Raw genomic sequence first — 21,492 nt, 5'->3', positions numbered from 1 at the left:
CCTTTCAGCATCAATAACACCATCTCAAAACCCATGTCTTGGTTAGACAAGAGCTGTGGTGCTGCTGCTGCACCCTCTTGGGGCACAAAGGACCAGGAGCCAAATCTTCAACATTATTTTTCTACATGCAGCTGGATCCAAGAACCCCAAATTCCTCTTTACTAAAACCAGATGTCAGCCAAGTTAAATCATCCCATGACTCCTCCAGGAGAAGGATGTAAACAGCCACAGCTCATGCAGATGTTACTGAGAGAGGCCCTGCTGACACGTTAAGGGATTCCAGAGTGCTGTGAGACCTTATCCTTATGCTCTGACATACTACTTTCAGACATGTTTGTCACTTAAATACACCAGAATGTATTAAGTCACTGGAGTTTATACTAAAGTTTGGGTCTTTTACCAACTTGTTCCACAGTTTTGAGTTCAGAGGAGAAGAAAACTGGTACCTACATTTTCCAGTGTACAATACTTCCAAATAGTCTTTAATATTCAGCAAAATCCAATCCTGTAACATGCCTGCAACATAAATGCTTCACAAGTAAGATGAGGAAAAAGACTGGTAGTGCAAAACATCACAAAACGTCCATGGCACAGGTAGGTGCATAGGAATGCAGGCTGCCCTCTCCCAGGAGGCTTAATCTCAGCCAAAAGAGACTATCAAAACACAGCTCTCACCACAAAAAAAACAAAAACAAAAACAAAAAACCCCACCCAAAACCAACAACATGAGCAAACAGAAAACACACACACAAACTTTTAAAAAAGTATTTGTAACTTTTGTAACAACTTTGTATCTATTTGTAACCAGTGCAAACAACCACACTGGCAGGAGCTTTAAAACAGGGCCTGCAAGCTCTAACGCTCCTGCTGATGCCCGGAAAACGGCTTTTGCACGTAACAGCTAAGGGGAATTAAAGCTCACTGATGCTATTCAATGCTTGCAGATGACAAGGCAGCTGAAAGGTCATCTTCATCCACACTGTGAGCTTCAAATGCTCAGCAAAGACAAGCATAGGGCAGGCATCACAGCTAGATCAAGGGAAAGAAGTATTTTAACAAAGGTGGACCACAACAGAAAGCCTACAGTGCTCAACCTGAGTCCCCACATCTGCAGATGAGGACCCACTCACCAGGTCAGGCTCAATCACCAACCTCTTGCAAGAGGCATGGAGCCACAGCAGAGACAAAACAGCCTTCCCATGCTACTTTTAGCCAAATCGCCACACAGAAGTTTTATTTTCAACAGATAAATACTTAGTCATGCATTACAACTCAGCTCAGAGAAGGGGAAAATGGGTTTAAACCACTCCTGCCATCAGCATATCTGTGGTACTGAAGAACTTTGCAGGAACTGCTAATCCGTGGAGTAGGTTTCTCAAGCAGGTTTCACATGCTGGCACCAGACTCGCTGCTGTCACAGTGCCACTGCAAGCAATGGCCAGCCCAGCCAAACCAAAGCTATTCCAAGAGTATTTGCACAGACAAAAACAACTCAAAGCGTATACTTTGGTACCACCAGGCTTTAAGACATCACTATGCGATACAAGAAGCAATATTCTACTAGCCCTTTAGGTGTTTTACTGACTGACCTCAGTTCATCTACTCCCCTGCAGTGATAACCTCATTAAGACATTTTTAACTTGAACGGCAGCATTTTGGCAACTGCCTCAAGATAATGAGCTTTCTGATTGAACTGAGATTAACAGAGAGACCAAAGTTTTCCCTGCCCGTGGCAGGGGATTGGAACTGGATGATCTTTAAGGTCCCTTCCAACCCAAAGCAGTCTGTGATTCCACATTCGAGCAGCCTGAGCAAGCGAAACCCGCAGAGAAAGGAGGCATCCCCAGCTGTTCAGCTGCAAAGTGAGGTCCTTCGTGGCCGCACGTGCAAGTCCGCATGGACCGGGTGGGAAAGGAAGAGAAACCCTCAGCTACCAGCGAGCGCTGCTCCGGGGGGCGCTTGGACAGCTCTGGGATGCGGCGGCTGCGCTGGAACAAACCGCCCCGCTGCTCGCAGCGCCTCCGGCGGCAGCACCCGCGCCCGGGACACGGCCCGTCCCCGCCGCCAAGCGCCCCCCTACCTGCGGGGCAGCGCCGCGGGGGAGCAGAAGCGGAGGCGCGGACCGGTCCTTGCGCCCGCGGTACCGCCCGGGCTGGGCAGGGCCCCGCGGCCCGTATCCCGCCCCCCGCACGGCGCTGGCTGGCCAGGGCCGCGCCTCCCCCTGCGGGAGCACAGCGGCACAGCTCGGCCCCCGAGCGCCCAGCCCCGCAGCGCCCAGCCCCGCAGCGCCCAGCCCCGCAGCGCCCGTTGCGGAGAGGGAGAGGCGCGGCGTCCTCGGCAAGGGGCCCTTTGTGTCCGAGGGGCTTTTCCTACGTAAAGGACCTGCGAAAATAAAGCCGCGGACAAGCTCTATTTAATGCACACAGCTCCGGACGGGTATTGGGACCTGTGGAATTCAGGGGAGGAGGAGGGAAAGACGAGCAAACATAACCAAGGCACGCTTCATCATCAGTGCAGGCGGCTACTGTCACACAGCCAGCCTTTGAGGGACACTGCTTCACGAGGTGAGCAGAGGTATCTGTCACGAGTGGTAACGTGCTCTCTGGGATGTGACCTCCTAATTCAGGTCCTCCTTAAACAAAGTTTGTTGAATGCGCGCACAGAGCTGCTCTGTTCATAGCCCAATGACTGGATAAACCCTTAGGCCACAAAACTACGGCTCATCCCTGTCCCACCAACCACAGTGTGGTCCCTTAAATCAAGTCGTTGTCAAGTGCCTCCAAGCGGTAATCTAAACTCACCACAGCCTGCCAGCTACGCTGAAAAACCAAGCCCATTCCAAACAGAAACAGAAGAAATGCATGCTCAGTACCTGCGAAGGGCTTAATTATTTCTTGTTAATTGGAGGTAAATGTGTTTCGTTTCTTAGAAACTTTGTTTCCTACTTCGAGAACTGACAAGTTGGAGATCAGGAAAGTGCAAAGTGCGGCATGAGTAATCACTGAGCTGTACTGCATGTAAGCTTGGGTAAGAACGGCTGGTGAGAGCGCTTGCCTTGATCTTGTTTGAAATGGAAGGTTAATAGTGGTGAGAGCATTACTAGTCTTTACAAAGGAGGAACTCGTCCTTCTGTGAAGCGGGAGGGGAGCAGAGCACATACCCAAGCACTGCACAAGAGGCTGGATGCTGTCATCCATTTAATATTTAATCAGTCAATACTGTGCAGAGGTGGTTCTCTGACCATCACTGCGCTCCAGTTTCCTCCCCAAGACTGAAGCCAACAGCCCCCTGCTCTTCAGCCTCAGGGAGCCCAGGGTTTTCACAAGTTTTTGACTCAGCAAAACAAACAGCTGAGCCATGTAGATAATCAGAGAGGATGGCAGCACTTGAATCCTCAGGACGTTAGAGATCTGTAGCAACTGGCAGACAAAGTTCCAGGTGAGAGAAGAAAGCATGGTACACAATAGCTGATGAAGAAAAAGAGGAACAGAATTGTCATGGCAGTGACATTTTTAGGAGGTTCAGCTTTCAGTCTGATATAAATGATTTGAGAGAAATGCTTGTTCCCTTCCCTCACCCACCCAAGCAAGATTTTCAGTATGAGTATTAAGTTCTACGAGAGACAAGTTTAAATACCAGTTCTTCAAGCTGCTGTGTTCAAATCCTTACTTGTATGCACAAAGAGCTCTAGAAGAACCAAATGGTACCTTAGGTAAGTCCAGGCTCATTCTTAACATTGTTTCTCTACCCTTTGATCAACAGTTTTAAACAACAGTGTTACTACACTCACCTGGTACTGCCATGGTGGTGTTAATGGTACCAAAAATCTTCTGACTTGAGAAATTACTGATTCCATGCTAAGGCTCAGCTTCAGGGTTAGTCAAACAACTGAAGCAATTTAAGGTGATACCAGTCCTTCACTATCCTGGCCTAACAAAGGTTACCCCTCCAGCACAACTGGTGGAAGTAAATGCGAGTACCTCAGTTGCTGCAATTCAAAAATCCCAGCAATGTAAATGAGGAGACAGGACTGTGAATAGTGACAGTGGAGGCACAGGCCAGCTTTCCCTTCTGAGACCCTTCTGCAAAGGAACATACAGTCAAGGCACAGGGAACAAGACGACACACAAGACACTAAGCTCCTCCATGGCTTCAAATAGATCTTCTGGGATTTGTGTAAAGCCTAAGAGGATTGGGACTGTCATGTCTGCCAAGTGACTCCTGGCTTCAGCTCTTATTAAGTAAGTGAAATACATTTTTAGTCACATAGTCCACTGTAAGAAATCTAAAGCTGCTTTTAAGAGTACACAATGTCAGCTAATATCAGCCACACGTACCAGGAAAGTTTCTGTATGCAGCTGAGTTGAACTTCTTCTTTTGGAGAAACAGGTAACAACTGTCACTGTTTCAAATACAATTCTCAGTTACTTTAAAAATATTTATTCATATATTTATACAGTACACACAATTTTGTGGACTTCTGGGTTACCTTCACTTTGTCTACAACAAGAGTAATTCCAAATTGGGAGGACAAAAAGAAATTCCTTGTTAGTCATTAAGCAAGCAGAAACTGATCTTGCAGCTTTCTCTTACCCAAGAAGCCAGGGAGTCAGGCAGTGGTGGAAAAAATCAGCTGAGAAACAAAAGTGGCAGATACACAAAGAGGTAGTCTGGTGACCCTACTCACCATCATGGTGTTACAGAAATTGCTCTTCTCAATATGGGAACATTTTATCTTCTGGCTCTGAAACCAGCTGTCTGAGATTATAGCAAAAAGACTTGGCTTTTGGCTTTCCGGATTTGAACTCAGATAAGCAGGCTTAGACCTCAACTTTCCTGCAGATGATTGCACCTCCTCTTCCATTTCTATACTAGATGTGTCATTCTGGTTTTCTTCCTCTGTTGGTTCAACCTCAGATTTTGAATCAGGCTCATCAGAAGACTGTTTGTTTACTTCTTCTGCACTGGGCATCTGTGCTAGAAAGAGGTTTAAAAAGGACGTGTAAAATACTTGCACATGGCTTCAATCTAGCTGCCAGCCTTGCATGTTCTATCTAGGAGCTCAGCAAGGTTCTTCTGAATCTTTTTCAGCTGAAATAAAGGATTTCCAAACCCAAGTAGGCATTAAGAGGCCTGTACAAGTGTTTGACTTACTAATTTTCTTAATCAGCAACTATGTTAAAGGAGCTGAAACACCCACCACTTTTTACTTGTGCCTGCTGTAAATTAGCACAAAATAAGCAGATAACTGAATTAACTAGGAAACTATTAAAAAGGACACCATTTTAATTTTCCCTCTTAAGCGTGACTGAGAAACATGATGATGTTCTAATCCTGTAAACACACTACTATGTAAAAATCTAGTAATGGGCTTAGTTTTATTGATTCAAATGGAATTTAGAGCATTTACAGAAATTGTTGGAGGTGTGGTGCTAATAACAGTCACTATAGGGCCAGAAAATGTGAAGGTAAACGTAGTTAAGCATAACCTGAAAGTCTTATTTAAAACATCAAGAGATTCCAGAGTTACTCTGCCCAGGCAAAAAGCTGACACTGAAGCGTACATGGCATAGCTATCCTTTATCTATGCAAGATAGGTATTTTATTCTGCTTTTCAGATGTGAGCAGTAAGCCATGCCTGTGCTGCTCAGGGTAGCTTGCACACTGCCCAGCCTCTTGTAACCTGCACCTTCTAATTACTGTTCTTGGTTACCCACAAGGGCACATGTGAGAGTGTAGAGGGAAGATACTTCACTACTAAAGGAAGCAGAGCAGTTAATAGCATCAGCAGTCTGCTAAACCTGCAAAATGGGAGCTGAAAGTAAAAAATCCATGGTGAACACATATGCAGGATGGGTAAGGAGGAAGGAGTACAAATCATTACTGAGGTGAGTACCTCCTGCTCTGCTGTGCCTCACTGTGTGACCTATCACAGGACTGGCTACCACATTATTAAGAACAGAGGGCACCAAATAAAGTTAAAGCTTGCTAAAGTAAAATTCTAATTTTAATTCTAATTTTTATTTTTCTTTGTACAGCTGTTCTGCAAAGGCAGAATCACTGTTTTTGAACTTAGGTTTGACTCCTCAGCCAGGATGCTTCAGTATCAGAGCAAGCTAGTAAGGCTTTATCCTCCTGAGTACATCAACAAGCCTATTATTAACCTAAACCAAAGCCTGTTATCGGTTACGGACATATTAGAAATAAGAATCAGTGATGGACAGGAAAGAGGAGCAAAATACACAAATAAATGAAGATGCATGTCCTGCTCCCTCCACAGATTTTCTATCAGTACTGATAAAAGAATCCCTTAACAGCTCCTGGTACCACCCCCCACCCCCAAAAGAGAATTAGAAGAGAACTGTAATGAAAGTGCACAAAGTTAGAGGGTGAGGTTAGCTTTCTTAAATTACCTGTGAGAAGAAGGGAGAGGGTAAGGAAGAACAGCAGCAGCAGCTTGTCTTATAAGCATTTTTAACAGAAAAGCGTAATAATTTGAGTTTGCTACCAACAGTACTAAAAAAGCTCTTTACTTTCCTTCTGTGACAAGTGGCATTAGTCTAAAAATAGCTAGCAGAGTGCTTTGAACATGAAGCAGGCTGGAGCATTTTATCTGATCAGCTGCAGAACTTACCTTCATTAAGGAGAAACTGTAGCCAGATAATCATTAGGATCAAAAGCATTACAAATGGCAAACAAAACCAGAAGAAAAGCAGAGGAAAGGTCAGCTCATTCACCAAAGGAACCACAGGATACTTCATTGCTTGCTTCAGGTTACACTAAGTTTAGACTAGCTTGCCTGCTCTGCTTTATCTTTTAATAACTCTCATTGCATCACTGTGTTAATCACAAGCAGACAGCTGATATACTCTGCATGGTTAGCAAAAGGGACAGCAACTGAGAGAACATCTGATTTGATTGTCCTTCTTTGGCTGCTATTTAAAGGATAAACACAAGCTAGGAAGCTCTCAAGGCTTATGTTAAAATAATAGTTAAAGGTCTGTTTATACAGGGAAGATAACCAAGTGCTTCAGCTACTCTGAAACTAGGTAGCCAAGGTTGCTTTTGAAAAGTTGGTAAAACAGGATCAACCCTGCAGCGATGGCTATCACAGAATCATGGAATGATCTGGGCTGGAAGGAACTCAAAGCTCATCCAGTTCCAGCCCCTGCCACGGGCAGTGACACCTCTGTATTTTAATTGCCTTTCTAGCTTCCTTCCCTGAAGAAAGGCGAGTTAGCATGTTTTACAGGATATGTGTCTAATGTATTGCTGAATAATTAAGCAGTTCAGTGGCGATCAAAGTAGGAACTGACAGTATGACTTCAGTAACTTGACATTCATCAGAATGCTTCTGCTTTAATAAAATAAAGCCATTATCTATCACCTCACAGGTGGCTGTTTGGCTAAATTAATCCTTTCTGTAGCTCTTGGTACCCCTCAGAAGAGAGCAGCTATGTTAAGTGCACATTAGAAGTTGTATGCAGTTAATTCCTTGCTTGTGTGCCTGTGTGTTTTTATGCAGTGGCGGCAGTCCCTTGAAATTAGACTTTTAATCCCCAAGATCTAAACGAACTTTGCGAATTTTGGTTAACTCACGTTACTAACGCTTTAGTATCGCTGTGTGATAAGAGCAGCTATTAACCCTATTCTGTGCCTTGGGTAAACAAGAAAAGCCATCAACGCCCTGAGCCTCGACAAGGCTGAGTACCTGCAGCCGCACTTTCAGCAGCGGGGGCTGCGGGTCGGTGGCGCTTCTGACCACCAGGGGCAGCGGCAGCGGCAGCGGCAGCGGCAGCAACAACGGATCCCAACCCGGCAGCGGTGACCTCAGGTCGGGGCTGGCTCGGCCCGCCCTGCCCCCGCCGTGCCCCGCGGCCCGGGGCAGGCTCTGGCTCTGGCTCTGGCTCGCCTCTCGTGCTCCGCCCCGGCCGCAGGGGGCGCCCTTCGTGCCGCGGCGCGCGGCCAGCGCACGCCGCGGTCGCCGTCCCGGCCGCAGCCGCTCGCTCCCCCGAGGCCGGCGTCAGACTTCCGGTGAGAGGCGGCGGGGTCACCGCGCGCCGAGGCCCCTCGCCCCGCCCGGAACGAGTGTCGGCGTCCGCGTTCCCGGCCGGAGGGAGCCGGAGTCGCACCATGGCGGCGGCCTCGCGAGTGTTCGCCTTCCGCGACGTGCGCTGGGCCCCGGACCCGGTGCTGGACCCGGGCGCGGCTGTGCGGACGCCGCAGCCGGTGCCGCTGGTGATCGACAACGGCTCCTTCCAGACGCGGGCAGGCTGGGCCTGCGCCGACCCCGCCGTCCCCGCCGAGCCGCTGCTGCGGTTCCGCTCGCTGGCGGCGCGCAACCGCGGGGCCCGCGGCGGGACCGGCGCCGAGACGCAGGTGGGCAACGACCTGGGGAGCCCCGAGCCCCTGCGCTGGCTGCTCCGCTCGCCCTTCGACCGCAACGTGCCCGTGCAGCTGGAGCTGCAGGAGCTGCTCCTCGACCACGTCTTCCAGCGCCTCGGCGTCAGCTCGCAGGTAGGGCCGGGCGGGGCAGGCTCTGGAGCCCTGCCGGGGAGGGGGGACAGCGGCGGGTTGCGTGGGTGCGGGTTCCGGAGCGTCCCGGGGCGCTGCGTTGCCCCCTCCTGGCAGACACGCGGCCCTGGGCGGCCTCCTGCTGTGGTGATCCTGGCCCGGCGCGCCCCGGGGGTGCCGTTTGAGCTCCGCTGTGCTCGGAGCTTCATAGCTTTGTAATAAAAGGAGAGTGGGAAGCTAGAGCTACGGGACGAGAGGTTTGGACTGCAGCATCTTGTCAGGCTGTGGCCAAGAGCCAGTGTCCACGGCTGGTTTTTGAGAGGGACATTAAAGATTGTTGGGTTTGATTATTTGTTTCGTATCCACAGGAGGACTGAGAGTTGCTCCTCAGATCATGAAGGCTTTTGCCTTTTTGAGCTTTGCCTGGTGCTCAGCTGCTTTCCTCCAGTTGTCACATGTGCTTCACCTTCTAAGTGCATAGATTTACATTTTTAATAATTTGCATATGCTTTAAAAATCCATTCTCCTCCGCCTTTAGGAGTTTATTATTTGGTTGAATGAACATTGGAAGCCTTGATATAGATAAGGGCTCTTTTTTGCCCCCTTTAGCACTAGATATAATTTAACTTACATGATTTATAACCTGCACAGAAAACCCTTTCCTGTTGCGGTTTGGAGGAATCCTTGCTGGTGCTTAAAGGAGAAGCAAGGATAAGTATCCCTGGATATCAAAGGAGGTGATCCTGCTTCTCTACTCTGCTCTCATGAGACCCCACTTGGCGCACTGTGCAGTTCTGGTGTCCCCAGCATAAGGACTGTTGGAGCAAGTCCAGAGGAGGCCACGAGGATGATCAGGGGCTTGAGCACCTTCTGTATGGAGACAGGCTGAGAACACTGGAGCTGTTCAGCCTGGAGACGAGAAGGCTGTGGGGAGACCTCAGAGCAGCTTCCAGTGTCTGAAGGGGGGCTACAAGGATGCCAGAGACAGTCTTTTCATCAGGGGCTGTAGCAATAGGACAAGGGGTGGTGGGTTCAAACTGAAGCAGTGGAAGCTCAGGTTAGATATAAAGAAGATGCTCTTTACTGTGAGGTCTGGCACAGGTTGTCCAGAGAAGTGGTAAATGCTCTATCTCTGGTAGTGTTCAAGACCAGGTTGGACAGAGCCTTGGGCTCTTAGGGTGAGGTGTCCTTGCCCATGGCAGGGTGTTGGAACTAGATGGTATCAAGGTCCGTTCCAATCCTAAAGATTCTATGATTTCCCTTCATACCTTTATTATTTTTCTCTTCTCCCTTACAGGGTTGTGTTGATCATCCAATCGTTCTGACAGAAGCAGTATGCAATCCTCTCTATTCGAGACAAATGATGTCAGAGCTGCTCTTCGAATGTTACCAAGTGCCAAAAGTGTCCTATGGCATAGATAGCTTGTACAGTTTTTACCGAAACAGAAGTCAGAACTGGCGCTGCAGTGGTTTGGTGATATCTTCAGGTTATCAGTGTACCCACATTTTGCCAGTCTTGGAAGGCAGGTGAGTGAGTTCTTGGTGTCTTGAGTACAGTGCAGCCCTTCTTTGTCAGCCGTTGACTCTTCAAGTGATGCAGATACCCTTTCCTCTAGCATTCAGTATTCCAGCTCCTGCAGTGGAAGTTCTTATCAGGGCTTTATACTGATGAGTTAAAACTAGGTCTGTGGATTTTGACGAGTTCTGTTGAATTTTGAATTGAAGAAGCAGTGCTGGCCCTGTACATGTTGTATGTTTAGTTATTATTCATGTGTAGATCTTTACTTGCAAAAGTAGAAGGGGGTATCTACTCCAAGTAAGCTCAGGCATTAAAAAAATGTATCCCAGAATGGTTTGGGTTGAAGGGACCTTAAAGCTCATCCGGTTCCCACCCCTGCCATGGGCAGGGACCCCTTCCACCAGAGCAGCTTGCTCCAAGCCCCTGTGTCCAACCTGGCCTTGAACACTGCCAGGGATGGGGCAGCCACAGCTTCTCTGGGCACCCTGTGCCAGCGCCTCAGCACCCTCACAGGGAAGAGCTTCTGCCTAAGAGCTCATCTCAGTCTCACCTCGGGCAGGTTCAAGCCATTCCCCTTGGCCTGTCCCTACAGGCCCTTGTCCAAAGCCCCTCTGCAGGTCTCTTGTAGTCCTTTTAGGCACTGGAGCTGCTCTAAGGTCTCCTCTTGAGGAGCCTTCTCTTGTCCAGGCTGACCCAGCCCAGCTCTCTCAGCCTGGCTCCAGAGCAGAGCTGCTCCAGCCCTCGCAGCAGCTCCGTGGCCTCCTCTGGCTTTGCTCCAACAGCTCCACATCCCTCTTGTGCTGCTGCCCCAGAGCTGGATCAGGACTGCAGGGGTGTCTCCCCAGAGCACAGCAGAGGAGGAGAATCCCCTCCCCGACCTGCTGCTTGCATTCTGGGGGTGCAGCCCAGCACACGGGGGGGGTTCTGGGCTCAAAAGCACACTAAAGGTATGTCATGGTCATGAAATATTGCAGAAGTTAAAGGAAATACTTTCGGCTCCACTAGCCATCACTTGCCTTCTAAAAAATGAATGTTTCCTTGCTGTAGCCAAAATTATTTAATGCTTTTTTTATTATTATTTAAAGCAGAGCAGAGACTTTCAGAAAGTATTTGCGGTAAACAAAGCCATGATTATGCTTGTTGTCTGAGAACAGCAGGTGTATTAGATCCTCTGGTAACTGAATCTTGAAATATTTGGGAATATTCATGTCTACTTGACAGTATCAGAAAGTAAATAACCCCAGGGGAAGCAGGAGGTCTGTTTTATGCTGAACTTGTGGATCTCTCCACAGTCCTTTGTGTATCTTTGCATTTTCAGACTGGATGCTAAAAACTGCAAACGCATTAATCTTGGAGGGTGTCAAGCAGCTGTCTATCTCCAACGCCTCCTTCAGCTGAAATACCCAGGGCATTTTGCTGCCATCACTCTTAGTCGCATGGAGGAAATACTGCATGAGCATAGCTATGTTGCAGAGGACTATATAGAAGGTAAAACCAGCTGTAAATTGCCACTAGGTAGTGCTCACCCAAACTTAGTTTTCTCTTCTGTATCTCTTGTTCTCAAGTTGGCTAGCATTCTGGCAGAAATACTCTACTACTGTTTTGCTTTCTTTATAACTTTCTGGCAATTACCTCATGGTAGGTTACAGTTTCAACAAGAGTTTCAAATTTAACATTAAGGTAGAAACAAAATTGAATTACAAAAAAAAAAGCTGTATGAGTTCGAATTTCTCTGTGAATAAAAACTGTGATTATTTCAGAGAAAAAGAATTTAAAATGAGTTTGTTTTGTTAGTTATGCTTCCAACAGAACATCAAATTTCCTAGGATGATTCCAGCATCTGGGTGTATTTCTTATCTGCTTTAAGGTTTCCAAATTGCAGAGGACAATTCTCATGGCTTTTTGTAAATTAAAGAAGTTTTAAAAATTTCCATGGTAAATGTAATCATAACTAGTGCCTGAAGAAAAGTGTTTTCTTAAATTTTTCACTTATGGAAGAGCCTGCAGAAATCCTTAGACATGTGTGAAAACTCGCCCTTACCTGGGAAGAGAGAAGATTCTGGTGTGCACTTCCCACTCTGGTATGCAGGAGATCAGAGCATTGAGAACCTTGGGAACTGGGTATGTGGCTTGGAGGTAGTGCTCTGACGGGGGAGCTAAACACTGGAGCAGCTGGCCAGAGGTGACAGAATCCTAGGCTGGACTGTTGCCTTCTTTCTTCCAAGTCTGAGCTTAGCATGGCTTGCATGCAATGTATAAATTGTTGTTTTCTGCCTGGATAAACTGTTATTTTGCTTTCAAAACATTTAGAGCTACGGAAGTGGCAGTCCCCAGAGTACTATGAGAACAATATGCACAAGATGCAGCTGCCTTTCTCTAACAAACTGCTGGGGAGCACTCTGACATCAGAGGAAAAGCAGGAGAGGCGGCAGCAGCAGTTGCGTAGACTTCAAGAACTCAATGCACGTCGTCGAGAAGAGAAGCTACAACTTGACCAAGAGAGGCTGGACAGGTTACTGTACGTACAGGTAATCAAGGCAGAGTTTTCTGTGTTGTCTTCTGGGAGGAGGGCAGGCTGCCTTCAGAGCCTTATCAGAATGTCATGCAGCACTGTAAAGAATCATAGACTCATACAGCCGTTTGGGTTGGAAGGGACCTTAAAGCCCATCCAGTTCCAAACTGCTGCCCCAGGCAGGGACACCTTCCACTAGAACAGGTTGCTCCAAGCCCTGTCCAACCTGGCCTTGAACACTGCCAGGGATGGGACAGCCACTGCTTCTGTGGGCACCCTGTGGCAGCACCTCAGCACCCTCACAGGGAAGAACTACCTAAGAGCTCATCTCAATCTCCCCTTCTAAAGAAGCTACAAGTGTTCTGTGTGTTTTCTGATAGAAGCTTTTTAAGCTTACTTGCAGGATAAAAGGGAGACGTTACTGATGCAGAGGATGCTGTCAGGTTCTGAGCAATTATTTTGTGAACTATTTTGAGTGCTTCCAGAGCATGCCCACCATAATATCTGGTGATGAAGGCAAAGTGTCTCTACATGCACAGTTGACAGACAGTTGGTTGCCCTGTCATCACAGCTAACTCTGTCTGTAGGAACTTTTAGAAGATGGTCAGATGGATCAATTCCACAAAGCTTTGGTGGAGCTGAACATGGACTCTGCAGAAGAACTTCAGTCTTACATTAACAAATTGAGTCTGTCTGTTGAACAAACCAAGCAGAAAATCCTACAGGCGGAAGTCAGTATTGAAGTAGATGTCGTGGACAGCAAGCCAGAGGTACAGTGTTTTCACCAAGTTAATCCTCCTCTTATGTCTGAGAGATTTAAGTTTCTACACTTGAAAATGTGCCCTTTCAGATTCTGACTGATGAACTAAGCTTTTCCTTTAATACACTGCAACTCATTGTTAATTTGGCAACTGCTTCTCTCTTTTCCAGCTTTCTTATGCAGGTACAGAAAATAACAGTTCCATAGGCCTAAGATCAGTAACCCTTGTGCTGGTCTGCACTGTGCTCTGATACATACATTTAGAGTTTTATTCCATAGAGTTCTAAGCAAAATCTCTAGGCTTCCTGACAGTAGTTGAAGTATAGCTATATGAAATCAATAAGTTGCCTTAAAAATTTCTTGCACATCTTTAAAGATTTGGAGGAGACAAGAGAATAGTTCTGGTTACTTAAGCTTGACTTGCTAGGAGGTTGTAAATGCAGCAGCTAGCATAATGGTTTTGTTCATACTTTAAACCAACCTCTAGCTTCTTTTGCATTAATTTTGGTGAAATAAGTGGGCCTGGTATGTTAAAGATTTTTTTTTTCTCCACCACAAGTGTCTGACAATTAAAATGACTTAAAGTCATTTTAAGTACTTAAACCGCAAGTGGTTATGATCCGAAGACAACCAGCCTCAATTGTCAGTAGCCATCTATTAAAGATATAGGAGAACATATGAAGCTTTTTGTTAGAAAAAGCATTAGTTTTCCGTTCTGTTCTTCCCTTTCAGGTGCGGAGAACTTCCTGGCCTTTATTCTTGCTATCTTTCTTTGGTGCAGTTAAGCAGTATATTCTCTTTTGTTTACTTAACAATGAAAGATGGATTGCTGCACTTGATTTTTGGGTTGTGTTGAAAATGAGAAGCTTAATTGTCTGCTTTGTCAGACTAATACAGACCCAACAAGTAGCAGCTGCTTCTAAGAAATTGTCTAAGGCTGCTTGTGGGTTTACTTATAATTGCCTTTCAAGTCACATAAGACAGAACTTTCTTAGTTAAATCAGTCTTTGCTTAGGAACAGACAGAAAAACAGAAAATTGAAGCACAGAGAGTTGTGCAAGGTGCAGGAGTTCATGTCTTGTATGGAGCTTGAAATGTAGCCAGAACTGGTGAGCTGATACCTTCTAGGTGTTGTATTTTGCCTATCCTTATCAGTAAAGCTTGTGTAAGAATCAGAATGACAGTGTTTGAGGGACATTGAAGTAGATGATGAGCTTACCATTGTGGTAAAGAGTCTTTTTGCCCTCTGGCAAAAGAAATTGTTTTAGAAAAAGATAACCAAAAGACTATTAGTTTTTATAATTTTGCTCGGTGGTTGCGCCTAAACTGCAACATGTCCCTTTTCCAACATATCCCATGCTCCTCTTCTTTACTAGGTGTAGCCTCAGGCCTTGGAAGCAAGTGGAAATCCTTCTTGTTAGGTCAGTGCTCTGTAAGAGCACCTATAGTTATCACTGAATCCTTTTGTGAAGATGGGCCATCCCTCTGGCTCTGCAAAGGAGTCTGAAAACTAATTATGTTGTCCTGGGGTCTGTGCCAAGTCTTTAGCTGAGTTTTATGCTTCTTTGTGTTGCTGTTTGCTTGGTTAGGTTTTTTTTTTAAGACATAAAAAGAAAGGGATTTAACAAAGCATAAATGTTGGAGATAAGTTCAGGTGACTTAAGATTTGTTTGCTGTAAGGAGGAACGCTGCTTACACTTCAGTTTGAGTAATTACTTGGCTTTTAAGTGGTTGTAAGCTAGATATTTAAGAATGCTTGGATGATCGAGCTTTGTCTCATCCTGGTATTGCTTGCTAGACATTGCAGCAAACCTTACAAGTTTAAAATAACAAAACCAAATCTTTAGCAACAAAATACCTAAGGTAACACTGTACCACAAAAATAAATTAGGTAATTAAACCCCTGCTTTTACTTCACAACCATAAAGTACTCTAGGATTTTGAGTGATGCTTTAGGAAAGAGCTTTTGGAGCACCTTCACCTCTGTGTAAAATATAAGGGCTTTTGGTATATTCAAATGCCAGGCAGCTGAAACTGTCAAACATTGTGTGGCAGCTTTGAGCTAGCAAATATTTGTTTTCCAGTCCCATACAAGCTAGGCAGGGAATTTAATGGTAATTATAGAGCCGTTAGAGGTGCTGTGAGTGCACTGAGTTTTAACTAATTTTAAAAGCTATTTTAATAACTTTCAGTATGTTATTATGTGTAGGCCATGGCTGGCCGGGAGCCTGGCAGTCAGCCTGTTGACTGAGGCCTTTCATTTCCCAGCTGGCATCACGATAAATTTGTTGAAGGTGTTATGTTTTTATGCTTTGAGTGAATGTCTTAACATCTGCTTTCTGGGGTGCTCACCATTTTGATTTTTGTTTTCAGTGCTAGAGAGCAGCATGTTTGGTTTCAGGCATGTTAAAAAATTGAGATTTGAGAAAAGCAGCATTGAATTTTCCAAGTGTGTTACTAGCATTGAAGTTGCCTGTGCTCAGCACACCTGAACTACCCTCTTGTAATATATTTTCTTCTGTTTCCAGACTCCTGATTTGGATCCATTAGGCAGTGAGCAGTCACTGGAGGATGTGGAAATTGTTAATGAGTTTGAGCCTTTATTTGCTGAGGAACAGCCTGAAGTTGAGAAGCCTGTTGCTGCAGTGCAGGTTTGATTTCTGTGTCTACACCTCATGCCAGAGGTTGCTGCCTCCTGGTTGCACAGCTAGCCTGCTAACATTTCTCCAATGCGATCATGGTTTGCCTGCTCTTCGAAGAGATGCTTAAGCTTATCTGAGCAGGACACTGAGGGAGGAGAAGTCCTTGCAGTCTTAGCTGATGGTTTAGAACATGGTTTGGCTCACGCTGCAGGCAGTGCCTGTTTAGCAGTGCCATGTTATCAGGGAAAAAAAGTCCACAGTGTTTTTGTGTGTGATCCATAGCCTAATGTTGCATCGCTGTGAACACAGCTTTAACTTGTGATATTGAGCCTTGGGGCACCAAACAGAAAGAAGTATAGGAAAAGTCCAGCTTCCTTGGCTTTTTGGAACGTTTTACAGCATGGCACTTCCTCTGCAAGAGCATAGTAATCTGTTTTTTGTACACATTGTTTGGAAACATTGCTCATTCTAGAATGTCACTATTCTGTAGCATAAGTTCCTACTACTTTTCAATCTCATCTTTTCAAAGCCCGTGTTTAACCTGGCAGAGTACCACCAGCTTTTCCTTGGCACTGAAAGAATCAGGGCTCCAGAGGTTGTTTTCCAGCCTTCCCTGATAGGAGAAGACCAGGCTGGTATAGCAGAAACCATGCAATATGTCCTTGAGAGGTGAGTTTACGAAGCTGCTTGCCACTCACTTCAGTCAAGCTAGTCTTGTTTTGATACCAGCTTTTGCAATTCTGGTTGCTTAGCAGTAATTGGAGACAATATGTTTGAATAGTTTTTCCGGTGGGTTTGAGCAGTGCAGGTTAGACGTGTCTTCCTGTTCCTTGTCTTAAGTCAGTGAGCTCCAAAGTTTTTTGATTGATTACCCATCAGTAAAAACTTTCTCAGTGTGTACCTCCAATATATGTGTATTTATAAATCACAAGTACTACTGAACTATTATGTACATTTTAAAGCGTACACAAAACCAGAAATTAAAGAAGGACAAGATAAAAGTGAAATAAACACTATTTTTGTTTATTTATTAATGGTACCAAAAAAGTCATCTTCCTGCACCCCAATGAATTTTCCACACCCCACTTTGGAGACCCCTGGTCCAAATTTGTTACAGAGGGAGACAGCAAACCCTGGTAATTATCCATCTAACGAAACAATGAGCTGGCAGCCTCTGCATTTCTGAGACCAAAATCGGGGTGGGGGGGGGAAGTTACGGTATAAGCATGCTTGCTGGACAGCTGTTTCCAGACAACTTAGCACTTGCAAAATGTCCCTCCTGAGCTGTGGGAACATAGAGATTGCATTTTCTAAACTGTGAGAATTGCAGCTCTACTGAGCTGTTGATTTATGGCGCACAGTGCACAGAGTGCTTTAAGGATTTTCTCCTGCCACCCCAGATTTTTCACAAAACAGATGAACACAGGTTTCCATGCTAGCAAAGTGAAGGAAGTTTCTGAAAATGAATCCTGAAGACAAGGTATTGGCATTCCTGATACCTGTTCAGTTCCTAGGAGAGATGTCCTTGAGGGGGACTGAGACTAACATTGATTTTTGTTCCTGGTAGGTATCCAAAGGAGCAACAAGCTATTCTTGTCCAGAATGTTTTTCTCACTGGTGGAAATACAATGTACCCTGGACTGAAAGCCAGGGTCCAGAAGGAGCTCCTTGAGATGAGACCATTCCAGTCATCTTTTCAGGTATGTGTATTGACGCAATGTTTGCGTGAACAGCGGTTCATCTGTGTTCAAAAGTAGTTTGGGTTGGGAGAGGTACAGAGCAGGGGGACTTGGAGCATGGGAATGGGGAGTGTTTTATGATGAGATGCTGCAAACGGCTTTTTTGACCTGAGAAGGCAGATGGTGGGAGGCCAGCCCTCCGGCATGCTGGACCTATGGCTTCTCAAAGTCACGTTGCTTGGGAATGCAGCTCAAAGCAGGAGGTAAACTCCGTCTGAGGCAGAGAGTTGTCCTGTTGGAGACCAGGGATGAGTGGTGTCCCTCAGGGGTTGGTGTTGGGGCTGATCTTGTTAAACATCTTTGTTGGTGACATGGACAGCGGGACCGAGGACTCGGCAAAGTCTGCTGATGACACCAAGCTGTGTGGTTTGGTTGATACACTGGAGGGAAGGGATAAGATGCAGAGGGACCTGGACATGCTAGAGAGATGGCCAATGCCAACCTCATGAAGTTTAACCAAGCCAAGTGCAAGGTCTTATGCCTGGGTCGAGGCAATCCCAGGCACAGCTACAGGTTGGGTGGAGAAGGTCTTGGGGGTGTTGGGTGAGGAGAAACTGAACATGAGCCACTTCAGCATGCGCTTGAGCTCAGAAGCTGCCCGTCTGCTGGGCTGAATTAAAAGGAGCATGACTGGCAGGTTGAAGGAGATGATCCTGCTCCTAACAAAGGTCACTTGTTCCAGATAGGAACTGTTCCAATCTGCACATTTCTACCCTAACATACCTGTGTATGCATGGTCCTTTAACTGAAGCAGGTTTTCCTTTTCCAAGACATCTACCCTGCTCTCTCAGATGTCTTCAGAAAGAGCACCTGTAGCTTTCCTTAACCTTTGCCTTGGAATCATAGATTCACAGACTGGTTTGGGTTAGAAGGAACCTTAAGATGATCCAGATCCAACCCTCCTGCCATGGGCAGTGATGCCTCACCCTAGACCCTTTTGCCCAAGGCTCTGTCCAGCTGGGCCTTGAATGCTGCCAGAGAACTGTGGGTTGGGAATGTGATACGCCCATTTGCTTTCTCTACCTGTAGGAGCAAAACAGCCTCATAGAGAATTGATCTCAAGGTCACAATACACTTCAAACCCATTCCTAGTATTACTGTTACCCAGAGGCACTGAATAATCAGCTCAGACTTCTGAAATTCAGTGGTCTGTGTTATATACCACTATACTCAGGTGTAGGAGAGAAAGGACTTTTCTCTCCTGTGTTAAATTGACATCAGTTTTATTCTGTTTTCCTTCCATCCAGGTTCACCTTGCTTCCAATCCTGTTTTAGATGCCTGGTATGGAGCTAGGGATTGGGCAGTGGAATATATGACTCGTGATGAAGGCTGGATAACCAGAAAAGACTATGAAGAAAAAGGGGGAGAATACCTCAAGGAACACTGTGCTTCAAATGTTTATGTGCCTATTCGCCTTCCAAAGCAGGCCCCACGGACAACAGAGGCATTAGCACCTAGCAGAGTGCTGACGTCCAGCACAGGCAATGCCTGTGAGTAGGCCTAGCACCATGCCTTGGTCATGAACCCTTGGACAGAGATAGCAGCACTGGGAAAGGAAGTTACTGGTGTGCGGCATGAAGCACAGGCCTCAGCAGCTCAGAGAGCCCCAAGCATCTCATCCAGTCCCTTCAACAAGGAGGACGAGCCACACTGAGGTGTCAGCTGCGTGGTTCTGGCACTTGCAATGCTCAGCACAGAGCAAGGAGGAGCACCCCAGAAGTGCATTCCAGAGAGAAACACCATCTGAGAAACTTTCACAGCAAGACCCAGGTTGGGTTTTTTTTTGAGAGTCTGTTTTACAGCTTTTTTTATTCAATTAAACTGTTCTGGTTTTGTACTGCTTTCATGGATGATTCAGAAGCTGTGCTCATCTCAAGCGGTCAGCCCAGCAGGCGCCCCCCGTGCCTGGCCCAGCAGGTGTTTGTCAGGACTTGTGGTGCTGCTGAAGGCTGGTGGGGCTGAGCTATCCCTTCCTTGTGAGGCCTCCTGCACTCCTGTCTGCTTTGATTTCCTGCCTGCTACAGGCTTTCTGCTAAACCACCCCTGAATCAGCAGTGATTTCAGATACTTTTGACTTAAATTAAGTCAGTAATATTGATGCCTTGGTTGAAACTGTAGAGCTGGTCACGTGAAGCACTGTCCAGCTGTAACGACAGGATGGTCCATAAGGTGCAGGCCAAGTGCAGTTAGTCATTAAGTGGCTTTACAGAAGTGGTGGCTAAGCAAGGCAGTTCTTGACTGATGGGACTTTTAGATCAAAATTTGCATTAGCAATTAAGTAAACTTTCTGCTTTACTTTTTACTCTTACTGTTTCAGTGATTTGACTTCTTTACAGACCCCAGTAATATGGATGTATTTGATGGGTTGTACCTTGCAGGTTTGCAGCCAGGCCCCAGTCCTGCTGCACAGCATACTGGAGCTGAAATTTGACTGAGGATTCATTTATTGCACTGAACAACTTGCTTGCTTTCCCAGAAGAATAATCAGTGCCAAATGGTGAGCTGAAATCTGAGCAGACTCTATCACTTTGGCAAAAGCTGTGAACTGTTAGGCTGGACATGGGGAAAATACCCAGACCATAACTGTATAAAAAAGGTGAAGAGGTGGTGGCTTACTGTCTCCAGGGGCTGCAGAGCATCAACATAAGTTGTCTCTCAGGAGGTATAGAGGTCTTGGTGGATGTCTGCCCTGGTCCTAATAGGCTGCTGGGCAGGGGCAGAGGAGGAGAAGGCCGCTTGCTACCTTCAGGTAACCTTAATTTTGGACTAATGATCCTACGTGGAGGCATACTAACCTTCAGGACTGTTACGACAATTCTGTGGGTAGTAAAGAATGTGGAAAAACATGCTGTACTGAAACACCAGCATGTCTTTGCTAATACCAGTGGCCTGGAGTATGTGATATCCCATTGTTGTTTGACCCCTTTCTGACACATCTTTTAACTATTGCCACAAGTGGCTGCTCGGGATACAGAAACCTGGATTCTTGGTGTTGGTTGCTGAATAGATCAGAGGGTGTTGTGCGTAAAACTGTTCCAAAATGAAGGCCTAAAAGGGCATCTGTTGCAAATGGTTATATTACTTTTAAATGTTTAGCCAAATTGAGCCAATCACTTCACTTGCATTAACTCAAAGCAGAGCTGTATAATTCTGTACAGAGATGCCAGATCAGCTGCTTAAACAGCTTCAAGGAAGCATAATTGTATAATCTCCTAAATATTAGCTGTTAGTATGTTACTTTATCCCCACGATAGCTGGAGTAACTAATGAACTTGGACAATGTCATCAGTCACAGGCTGTTCTGAAGGAGCTGGTGGTCATTCAGTTCCTTGGATTAGCACCATGAGAAGCGTGAACATTGCAGGATTAATTTTAGCCATTTAAGTTCAGGTGCCCCATAGGATTTGCTACCTGAGCATTGGTGCTGGAAGGAGAAAAAAGGAAAGAGAAAGGAAGGGGGGAGAGGGAAACAGGCCAGTTAAGGCCCATACTTGGCCTCTTTTTAATGGGACTTCAGGCTGTGTGAGGAGCAGTAGGAGGAGTTGTCACAAAGATCATTCTGTGGACAGAAAGCTTAAACTGATGCTGTGAGGGCCTTTGCCAGGTGATGGTAGGACTGCTGTTGAGTGAGCTGCTGTGCAGGCAGCTCCAGAGCCTGTGCTGTGTTTATCGTGGCTGGTGTCCTAAAAGCTGCAACGTACAGAGGCCAGTTCAGAGATAGTCAAGTGGTTCCCATTTGAGCCTCAGTATATTAAGTTCAAAGCAACCTGTAACCTTATTATACAATTCACTTATCACCTAATTC

At 46.1% G+C, this 21,492-nt stretch overlaps 3 protein-coding genes across 13 annotated transcripts in view; 1 reads left to right on the top strand and 2 right to left on the bottom strand.

The window, feature by feature from the left end:
• ARHGAP40 (Rho GTPase activating protein 40) overlaps positions 1-2,906 on the bottom strand; it is a 42,935-nt gene extending 40,029 nt beyond the window's left edge. For all 3 annotated transcript variants that reach the window (XM_057414338.1, XM_057414339.1, XM_057414340.1), the window contains exon 1: positions 2,740-2,906. The gene's annotated coding sequence lies outside the window, so the exon portion shown is untranslated. The remainder of the gene's footprint in view (positions 1-2,739) is intronic.
• Positions 2,907-2,935: 29 nt separating this feature from the next.
• The window catches only part of ADIG (adipogenin), a 68,624-nt gene continuing 50,067 nt past the window's right edge, over positions 2,936-21,492 (bottom strand). The window contains exons 1-3 of one of the 9 annotated variants that reach the window (XM_057414345.1): positions 6,635-6,889; positions 4,688-4,977; positions 2,936-3,467 (exon numbers count right to left, since the gene is read on the bottom strand). In XM_057414345.1, coding sequence (XP_057270328.1) covers positions 3,213-3,467; positions 4,688-4,977; positions 6,635-6,761 — 672 coding nt within the window. In that variant the 5' untranslated portion in view covers positions 6,762-6,889 and the 3' untranslated portion in view covers positions 2,936-3,212. Of the gene's footprint in view, positions 4,083-4,489; positions 5,917-6,634; positions 6,890-21,492 lie in introns of those variants that run through there. The other 8 variants (XM_057414346.1, XR_008972763.1, XR_008972769.1 and 5 more) reach the window with 8 other exon arrangements.
• Positions 8,078-19,235, top strand: ACTR5 (actin related protein 5). Its single transcript, XM_057414341.1, has 9 exons — positions 8,078-8,517; positions 9,812-10,041; positions 11,352-11,521; positions 12,344-12,561; positions 13,133-13,315; positions 15,834-15,956; positions 16,477-16,616; positions 17,515-17,647; positions 18,934-19,235. Exons 1-9 carry the CDS (start codon positions 8,134-8,136, stop codon positions 19,183-19,185), a joined length of 1,833 nt encoding a protein of 610 aa, XP_057270324.1. The 5' UTR covers positions 8,078-8,133; the 3' UTR covers positions 19,186-19,235.

The sequence above is a fragment of the Pezoporus wallicus genome, unplaced genomic scaffold (genome assembly GCF_028554395.1).
Source record: "Pezoporus wallicus isolate ANWC-B61680 ecotype Strahan unplaced genomic scaffold, APGP_CSIRO_Pwel_v1 contig_6631, whole genome shotgun sequence".
In the NCBI taxonomy this organism is placed as follows: domain Eukaryota; kingdom Metazoa; phylum Chordata; class Aves; order Psittaciformes; family Psittacidae; genus Pezoporus; species Pezoporus wallicus.
Note: the sequence above shows the minus strand (reverse complement) of the source record. Positions and strands in the feature narration are given on the sequence as shown.

Coding starts and splice junctions, on each gene's coding strand:
- ACTR5 (XM_057414341.1), top strand. CDS start 8,134: ATGGCGGCGGCCTCGCGAGTGTTCGCCTTCCGCGACGTGCGCTGGGCC. Junction 10,042..11,351: donor TTGCCAGTCTTGGAAGGCAG/GTGAGTGAGTTC, acceptor TTGCATTTTCAG/ACTGGATGCTAAAAACTGCA. Junction 11,522..12,343: donor TGCAGAGGACTATATAGAAG/GTAAAACCAGCT, acceptor CAAAACATTTAG/AGCTACGGAAGTGGCAGTCC.